Raw genomic sequence first — 10,252 nt, 5'->3', positions numbered from 1 at the left:
GTACTGTTTGACGACATTAAAATTATACATACGAGTATGTTAGTAGTAACGTAAACTGTTTCCTACGGATTTGACAGTTCCATGGAACAAATGGGAAATACTCAAGGTTTTGCAAGGAACTGACTTTTGGACAGCCGTCTTTTGTTTTTATTTACACACAACGACGACTAACAGATGTTTGACAGTTTGGCTGGCAAAAAGTGAGCACAGTGCATGGAGGGTGAAATGAAAGATTCAGGTGGAAAGTTATAGTTTATATTTAGATTTATAATAAGATATGTAGTCTACAAAATTTCACAAATTTTCACAACGTTATTTGAACCTAAAGCGTTCTACCCATTTTATTATGAAAATAAAATTATCGAAATCACTGGATCTACACGCGGAGGGGAGGTTTACGAAACATTATTTTTAAAATATAATCTAATAGGCAGTATTTTAAATCTCGCGTATCTTTACATGAGTAAGTCAAAAACTTATAACGGTAAAAAAATAAAAAAATATCCATCCATAAACCCCTCCCCCGGAACAAAACAACGCCCTCCCGTACATATACAAACATATTTATTATATTATAGTTACATTAACTAGATTATACAGAATAATGATTCCTATGAAATATAATTATGCATTCTTTAAATTTATTCAATAATGTAATAATAATACTTAATAAGTATCAATAGGTAATGGTTAGTCAATGTTCGTGCTACGGACTACAATAGTTATAATAATGAATGAGTCGTATTATTTCTTTATTATTTTAATACTATAATTTTATTACTCGATATATATATATACTATAACCACTAAACGAACATGCAGCCTCGGCCCGCATAGCGGGCTCTCATAATCACAAAAAAACATCGTCAACACATAAAATAATAATCAATAATAATCATACAGATAAAAATCATTCATAAAAACATTACAATAAAAATCTAAACATTAAAACACACTTAAAACAAACATTATATTAATATTATCATAATCATAGTGTGTACGTATGTATAATATCATTTAAGCGAATAATCGTATAGTCAAAAATAGTATGAGCATGGCGCGCCGGGGAGCGCGCGGCGGCGCTTTAGTCTAACCCGCCCCTCCTGGGGGCACTACCAACAAACATTAGCTAGGGCTCTCGCCTATCGCCTACTCTCCATAGACTCCATAGACTCTGAACAGTCAACAGGCCACCCGGCTCCCCGCGCCGCCCGTATCGCCTAATATATTATTATATCTTAATACTTTACGCTATTACGTTAGGTAAGCTTTATAAATTTTCGATTTCTCATTTACGCTATCAATAATAATAATTATACAACTTTTTTTATATTTTATGTTTTTTTTCGAAATTCTATCGTAACGTACTTCGCTCTCTCTGCGGCCGCCAGCGCTCAGCTGCGGCCTTAATAAAAAACGTTCATAATAAGAAAATATATCGTGAATAACTCTGCCGACTTACGATAGGTAGGTTCGGCGCGGCGGACGGGCCGTGCCGGCGAGGCGCCGACTTTTGGCACCAGGATTTCGATTACGCGATTTTTATTTTTTTAATATTTTTATAACGATTTTTAAGTAAAAAAGATCGATCCCTATTACAAAACGTGCTCGATAAAACCACCGGTGTCGGGCGGTAGCCCCCGTCTCCGCGCCCGCGTCAGTGCAACTACCGAGGTAGCAGTCTACGAGATGATGCGGATCGCCTGGTGCGCGGGCGCCGAGCAGGCGGGGCACGGCGCGCCGCCCGCCGCCAGCCGCTGCGCGCACTCCAGGCAGAACAGATTGTGTCCGCACGGCACCAGCGCCGCCGCCACGCCGCGCTCGCCGCACACGGCGCACGCGCGCACCGGCGACGCCGCCGGTGACGGCCGCGTGCCGCCCCACGCCCACACGCCCGCCGCGCCGCCGCCGCCCGGCGACTCGAACGACGGCGATTCGCCCAGGCCCTCGTCGCGCTCCGTCGATGACCAGATGCCAAGCAGGTCGCCGAGCCGCGCGGACGAGCCGCCGGACGAGCACGAGCCCGCGGACGAGAAGGCGGCTTCCTGGTCGGGGCGGGGCAGCAGCGAGGCGAGGCCGGCGCGGTACAGCTGCGCGAGGGGCTCGCTGTCGGTGGCGGGCGTAGAGCCTGCGGGGCCGCCGGCGGCGCCGGTGCGAAGGGCGATGTGGGCTTCTATTTCCTTGCGAGCGGCCTCGACGCTCTCGGGGAGGCCGGTGACCTCGAAGACGGGCTCGCGCTCGCGGGAGGGTGTGACGATGTAGGTGTGCGTCGTGTGCTGGATGCGTTTGATGGTGGCGCCCTTGGGGCCGACGACGAGGCCGACGACGCGGTAGGGCACGCGCACCTGCGCGGTGACGTGTCCGGGCGCGCCGGCGGGCGGCGGCGGCGCGGCGCCGCACTTGCGCGAGGCGCGGATCTGCGAGAAGTGCTCGGCGGCGGAGAGGATCTCGCGCTTGGCGCGCGCGACGTCCTCCTTGCGCCCCGTGACCACGAACACGGGCTCCTCTCCGCGCACCGGTGTCTTGATGTACGTGTTGGTCTTCGCCCGCAGCGCTTTGATTTTGCAGCCTGAAACAATAGAGATCAAACGTTAATGCCACGTTATTCTAGTTGAGTGGGCGACGAGAGCTATTTACGGGTAAAGGGCTTTTATAAAAAATAATTTCATCATACTTCACCGGCGGCGATTTTATATGTACATAACTGATTTTACACACAATATTATGTCGACTTGCTCATAAGATTAATGGCAGGATTTTTTTACCAAGCTACTCATAGATTTAAAAGCAGCGCGCCTACCGCCTAGGCGCCTACCGACCACTAGACCACTTTAACTTGCTCTTTCCTTTTGCGATTAAAAGAAAGCAACTATTTTTACTTCATCTAGTCGGCACAGACCTACTGCCCTAACCACATACATATTCACGTAATTATTCCCGCTAATCTAAGTAAAATAGCACCTGTCGTATCGCCGTCTCAGTCACGCCCCCACTGCGGCAAAAGCGTGGCAACGTAGCGCAGCATCCAAGAATTACAAGATGCGACCACATAAACTTGACCCGAGGATTTGCATAAATTTTCCGTATGCCTTGCGTAGTATTCCCCAAGGAATTTTCAAGGTTTCTATCGTCTATCTTTTTTTGTGGTTGACAATCCAAAACGTTGATACAACGAAATTAGAGAGATTTTTAATCTGACCAAATGCTTAAAAGATGTTACAAAGAAAGTTAAGTTTTTAAATTGCGTTATTCACTTATTAATCCCACCTTAAAATCGAGAGCTAAATAAAACAAACTTCAGACTCAACATAAAATACTACGTCTAGTTCCGTTTTTAGACTACCTACTAGGAGTACCTACTACTAGGCGATTTGAATATATCATAGGGCATGAAATTCCTAAACAAATAATGCCACATTTGAATATAAAGTACTTGTAACTTTTTTCCTCTAAGATTCGGATTTGTTTATAGTCATAATTTTGAGGGTCGCATGCCAAGGCCAGACATGAAGGCTACAATGCCACTACGAATTGAACGTATTGTGAATTCGAATACTATGTATTAAGCTAAAAGAGCAACTTAGCATAGTCATACACGATAACCTAAAGTAGGGGTCGTTTTTATAAAGATTTTTCTAGAGTTAGAGTTAAAAAAAGAGTAAGAAGTAGCATATTTATATTATTTTGCATACGCAACCCAAAACTATGTAAACGTTAACATGTGTGTAAAACGGTCAAAGTTCTAACATTCAGTTGTCTTCCGTCTCGAGGCTACTGCAGCCTTCAGAACAACCCTGTAAGGCTCAAGTTCACGAACGGTCGTCTCGCCTATAGAACCTTATCTGTTATACGACGTTTATTCCGATTCTGTCGAAAGAAACCAGGCTATCGTGACCTCGGTATATTTATTAACCGTGTGGGATCGGAGAGCGCTGTTAAGGCTGGTTTTTAGGATCTGTTTCGTTCAAAATGGTCGTCTGCTTCCCATACAACCTTATACGACGGTTATTCCGATCCAGAATAGAACCAACACACCAGTGTATCTTGACCTCGATTCACGTATATTAAGTCCCCGGCAAGCTCGGTTATCTCTCTCGATTGCTCTGAAATTTAGTACTTACAATAGGATAAAGTAAATATCTAGGTCTGAAATTAGTTTATGTAGCTTCAGATCCCATAGTGAAAAAAACAGCGAATAAATTTTTCGTACAAAACCTTTTTTGCTCTATTTCGATTGCTTTATATACTATTACAGACTATTACTAATTACGTATGTCTGTACTAATTACCTATATAACGTTGATATTTCTAAAAAACCCTGACACTCGCCATGTTCCCCCGCAATCCTGGCAAAGACCAAAAATCCTGACATATCAGGGAAAATCCTGACGTATGGCGACCCTACAATGTAGGTACTCCCTAGAAACTAGAAAGGTATGTGTTATTGATGTTCTAATTATAATTAGCTAGCGGATGACTCATACGATACAAAATAAGCGTTTTGGGCTGACAAATAATAACCGCACGAACTACGTAAATGAAATCCGTCATTCCTTCAAAAGCTTCTTTGATATTAATCCATACTTCAGAAACGCAGATTTTTTGTATTGTTCTTAAAATAGGTACAATGGGCAAAATTATTAGCTTAGCATTAAAGCTAATAGTTTTGCTGACTGTACTTAACTAAAATTAAATGGATGTTGCAGTGGCCATCTGTATTCCATTTTAACCACTAACATTTTTAGGATACCTAATCCTAAGCTAACAATAAGACAAGTATGCGAAGTGCGAACCTGCTTTTCAATAGGATTAAACCGGCCAAGTGCGAGTTGGACTCACGCATGAAGGGTTCCGTACCATTACGCAAAAAAAGGCAAAAAAAACACGTTTGTTGTATGGGAGCCCCACTTAAATATTTATTTTGTATAGATTTGTGTAGAAAATGTTGCATTTGTATCTTCTCTTAGCGCTTATTCTTCACCAAAAGGGTAAAAACGGGACCCTATTACCAAGACTCCACTGTCCGTTTGTCTGTCTGTCTGTCTATCTCTCCGTATGTCTGTCACCGGGCTGTATCTCATGAACCGTGATAGCTAGACAGTTGAGATATTCATCGAGGATGTATCTCTGTTGCCGCTATAACAACAAATACTAAAAACAGAATATAAAATAAATTTAATACTGTTTCATAATTCACGTCAATTTATTAACTAGAAATCAATCAGGCATCAAAGCAACCCGCGTTAAGACGAAGTATCCATGTTCCCCATCCTCCCCCGGCCACGCGGCACGAATAGCGGCAACGTCGCCCACGCGGTTCCGTCGACGTTGTAATTGCTGTAAATAATGCTGTCTCGCTCTGTTTGACAGCTTGTGACGTCGCGCAATTCGATAATGTCTGTATGAGGCGCGATTTGACCTATTTTTTATTAAACTACGGAACTTATACTGATGACTTTTATCTATAGGGATTGTAAGCTCTTGGTCCGAATTATGTCATTGCAAAAGATGAAACAAATACAGTGGTTTTAACATAAAAAAACAATGAGTCAAAAGCTATGGTTAGATTGCCTAATTTCAAAAAAGTCCTGCTTAATTAATACATATTTTTTTCTGAGATATAGAAATACCCATATAGCCACCATACATAAATATTTGCTATTTACACGTACCTATATGCTACAGATGTGCTTTCGACATAAATGGGATAAGTTCGCCTTTGTACACGTGTTTTTGTATAATAAAGTGCTACTACTATCATAGAAAAATACTACCTACTAATTATACCAATTTATATCATGGAAAAGTTTAACAGAAGCTTATTAAATGAGAGTATTTAGTTTCAAACGTTTCCACGATCAATAGTTCCACGAAAGGCGAAGGTGATATGTAGTCAGCCTGAGCTTGAAGCTAAATAAATAAAGGCAGGTTTTCTCGGAAACTCCTCGACCAGGGTGAATTCACGGAAAAGCAAAGGAAAAAGAAAGAAAGGAAGGTGGAAGGAGAAGGATTGTTTTTTAAATAAAAATGAAAATAAGATAAAGTTTGAAGGGAAGCCAACTGTGCTTTAGTTAGGGTTCCTTACCCAAAGGGTAAAAACGGGACCCTATTACTAAGACTCCGCTGTCTGTCTGTCCGTCTGTCACCAGGCTGTATCTCATGAACCGTGATAGCCAGACAGTTGAAATTTTCACAAATGATGTACATATTTCTGTAGCCGCTACAACAGCAAATACTAAAAACAGAATAAAATAATAATATAATAGTTTTTTGCGTAATGGTACGGAACCCTTAGTGCGCGAGTCCGACTCGCACTTGGTCGGTTTTTTATTTATTTACTTGTAAGTATTATACGAGTCAGGAGTTACCTAGAGTTAGTTAGAGAGAAGTAACACTGTAAATGTTTGTACAAATTTTCAGCACAATAGGTTGGGTTACTTATTCTTTACCCGATTACCGAAAGGATATGATGTAAGTATAAAATATCTATATGAAAGCAACTGTTTTAGGGCATCCTATGATCCTAACCTATAGTGATAGACCCTGCCTGCAAAGCAGGAGATCCCGGGTTAGAATCTCGGTAAGGGCATTTATGTGGGTGTTTATCACAAATACCTATTTGTTCCGTTTCCGTATAAGTATTTACATATAACTTATATATTTATATCGTCGTCTAGTAGCCACAAGACAAGCCTTATTGAACATACTCTGGGATCTCAACTTTTACTACGTTCAATCGTTACTAGTACGGCTACCATCATTTCGGCACTCGGCTCGCTCGTACTTACATATTAGTGCGAGTGAGATGTATAGAAAGTAAATTACGTAGACTTTAGAGAATATGTCAGTTTTGACACTGTCAGTGACTCATGGTACGGGTATAGGTCGGTATGTGTAAAGTTGTCCTTTAATATATACTTATTATACTGTATTAACTTAAGAGTTAAAGGGTAGTTTCACATTAACCCCCAAAATGCAAACTATATTAATCAACTAAACATCACCCGTATTGTAGTAAGTCATCTAACGTTTAGCTATGACGTAAATCTGAACGTTTATAACCTCGCATATTGAATGGATTTCCGTAACACGTGATCAGGTGCTATCATAACCGGGGGTAGTTCGCTCAGGCCGTTGAACCCGGACATTAACCCCGGGTGTGACCTCCGACCTGATTTCAACTCTCTACGCGCGGGCTAAAGTCGATTTTTGGGTGCGTAAACTAGACTGCAGTTATTTTAGGTCCTAAATAAGGCTGTAAGTAAAAGGGGCTGTTTTCGTGAAAAATGCGAGGGCACAATCGTTTAGGATGATTAAATACTAAGGTTTTCAAACGTCAATAGCTCGTGTATATAATGAAATGGCGACTGTTTTAACGCTAGAAGAGCTTAATGTATGGGTGCAATTAGGAGAGTGGTCTAGATTTTTCTGAAATTTAATAAAGCAGACGTGAATAAATGGGAGAATTAATCTTGACTAACAGATAAAATATAATATTTTTAAGCATACAACTCCGGTGACTCAAATATATTAAAATTATTTCGGAATTGGATCGAAACATGTCGACTTAATAATATGCGTGAGTGACCCGTTCAAAATAAATGTAATATATGTAATATTTTTACACAAGAAATTGTGAAATTTAAAAAAAAGTTTGATCATGCGAGTAGGGTAGTTTGATATATTTTATTACTTTTAATAACAGCTGTATTTTTGAGTGACCTGTTAAAAATAAATTTAATATATGTAATATTTTTACATAAGAAATTGTGAAATTAAAAGAGTGATCATGCGAGTAGGGCAGTTCGATATGTTTTATTATTTTTAATAACAGCTGTATTTTATTATTTTGAACGTAAACCAAAGAATTTTTAGTCGCAAAGCAAAGCCCGTGGTACCAGGAGAACAGTACGCGATAAGAGTTGGCTCGCGACCAGCAGGCTACGTTCGCACGAATTAGCATCTTAAACAACTTGGCAACACTTTCAACCGCCTCGGATGGGCCACTACGTTAAACAGCTTCAATTTATCAAGCTACAATACAGAAAAATAAATATTTATGGGAACGTGAGCTATCTATTTAAATTTAACGGAACTTTTGAACAATATATCATAATTCATAATTATCATAAAATACGGTATCAGAAACATCGTATTTCGTCGTAAAAATATTCGCAAGCAAAGTAATGAAAAAATAAAAGATAACTAGGTAAAGTACTAAGCAGGCATAAAAGTAGTGCATAAGCCGTAGAGCATTACTACGCGCCTACGCGGGCAGTGCACCCTGCTACGGCGTAGCAACCGGGTCAGTGCGCTCGCCAACATGCTGTTAAAAGGACATAAACGCCAAGAAATGTATACACGCTTAGGCCTTTTCGGTTTGTTGTGATGCATAAAAGCTCTACGAACCGCTGATTACTTCTCTACGTGGTTTGGTGTAAATGCCTATGTACTGTAGGTACTATAAGTATACGGTAGCATTTGATGGATTTACGTATATGGGGCATTTTCTATGAAAAGGGACCTTATTGTCGATGGCGCTTACGCCGCACAGCGTTGCGCGGCATTATATTTATATCGGAGCATCGTTAATAATGGCGTAAGCGCCATCGACAATAAGGTCCCTTTTCATAGAAAATACCACATATAAATACAGTACTCGTTTGATACACCATTTACAATCCCAGCAACTTATTTTCATATTTATTTTCACGGGCAATACGCTTTTCCCTGTTATTACGCAGGTTTTACTGGATGTAGTTTTATATGATAAGAACAAGCAAACAAATATCCATCATTTTAACTAAAATTATTGAATTAAACAACGAAAAAAATTAATATCTCAGAAATATAAATACCAGGGCGGCATGAATGGAAAGAGTACCAATAAACGGAGAACAAACAGCTGTTTTCAGGTCGTTGAGAACAAACTTTATAGGATTGTTCTAGTACCAACAATCCTGTATCGGAATACTGTTTTACCTGAAGTTGTCTAAGTTTATAAGTTTTTAAGAAGCATTTTAATAGTATTTTGTGCAACAGGTTAAGACAGCGGCAAACACCTTAAATGATAAATAAAATCAGTTAATATTGAATTGTAGATCTTTGCCTAGAAGTAAGCATTAAAAAAAAAAACAGTTGCATAACAGTGTTCCTAACAACACTGCTGTATTTTTAGGCTAAAGGCCGCAACAAAGAAATAGTCATTCAAATATATTTATAGCAGAAATGGGACGATATAAAGCATTTTATCCCTCACTCAAAATATAGGTCAATCATGGTCATAGAAAGCGTATTCCGATTTTATCAATGTATCGTTCTATCACATTTCCAATCTAACTCGTTTAGTCTATATTTAGTTATCAAATAAATAATTAAATAGTAATTGTGGAAATATTACTCTCCCAAAAATTGACCGTTGAATTTGGAACCAATATGGTAGATATTTTTTTGTTATGAATTAAAACGAAACAATAGAAAAACAACTGGTCCAATTGAAAAAAAGTGATTGAAGTGATTAGTACTACGTATATGAGGATACTTGAAGATCACACAATAAATTTTACTTAATACTTAATAGGTATGTCTAGCCTCGTGCCGCCCGACAAGGAAATTTGAATCTAGTTCTTTTTTTAATTGGGTTGAATTTCATTTGTTCGAAAACTTTATAAGACAAATGAAATGCTACTTTGTTTGTTTTTAAGAAGGGTGACATTCTATCAAAACGTAGTGTAAATAAAAGAGGTCAAGAAAGACTGGCCCAAACCAACAGTTCAATTCGAAAAGCAAATGGCAACACAGCCCGGAAAAGTGAAGACATCTAAATAATGAAGTGGTCTCGCTCGCACTCTGATTGATGAGGATAAAGCTATGACACGGCTCTATTCTGAATCTATCGCTTTCTCTCAGGCTGTGTGAGCGGGAAGGAAGTTAGCGATACAATACATATTTGAAATTTTCGCTGGAAGAATGGATCTCTAGGGGAGCGTTTTAATAGACGAAGGAAATACATTAAGGCGGTTGAGTTTGTCGCTCTTTTTTATTGAATTTTTCTATGCTAGGTGTTTAGTTCGTTTTTAGAACTATTCCAAAGATGTCGTTGTTCCCGACGCAAACTAGGTAACGATAGTATTTGCTGGAGCCTACATAAGAATATAAATTATACATATACATTTCTACAACTAAATACGCCACTTGTGACACTAACAGATCAGATCCATATAGTATAATCCAGATCTAATTCATAACTTGC

The 10,252-nt window shown here is 39.7% G+C and overlaps 1 protein-coding gene across 1 annotated transcript in view; it reads right to left on the bottom strand.

The window, feature by feature from the left end:
- Window positions 1-239: 239 nt before the first annotated feature.
- LOC134748726 (RNA-binding protein MEX3B) overlaps window positions 240-10,252 on the bottom strand; it is a 63,458-nt gene continuing 53,445 nt past the window's right edge. The window contains exon 2 of the mRNA XM_063683499.1: window positions 240-2,569. Within this exon, the coding sequence (XP_063539569.1) occupies window positions 1,683-2,569 (887 nt within the window). The 3' untranslated portion in view covers window positions 240-1,682. The remainder of the gene's footprint in view (window positions 2,570-10,252) is intronic.

The sequence above is a fragment of the Cydia strobilella genome, chromosome 17 (genome assembly GCF_947568885.1).
Source record: "Cydia strobilella chromosome 17, ilCydStro3.1, whole genome shotgun sequence".
NCBI classification, from domain to species: domain Eukaryota; kingdom Metazoa; phylum Arthropoda; class Insecta; order Lepidoptera; family Tortricidae; genus Cydia; species Cydia strobilella.
Note: the sequence above shows the minus strand (reverse complement) of the source record. Positions and strands in the feature narration are given on the sequence as shown.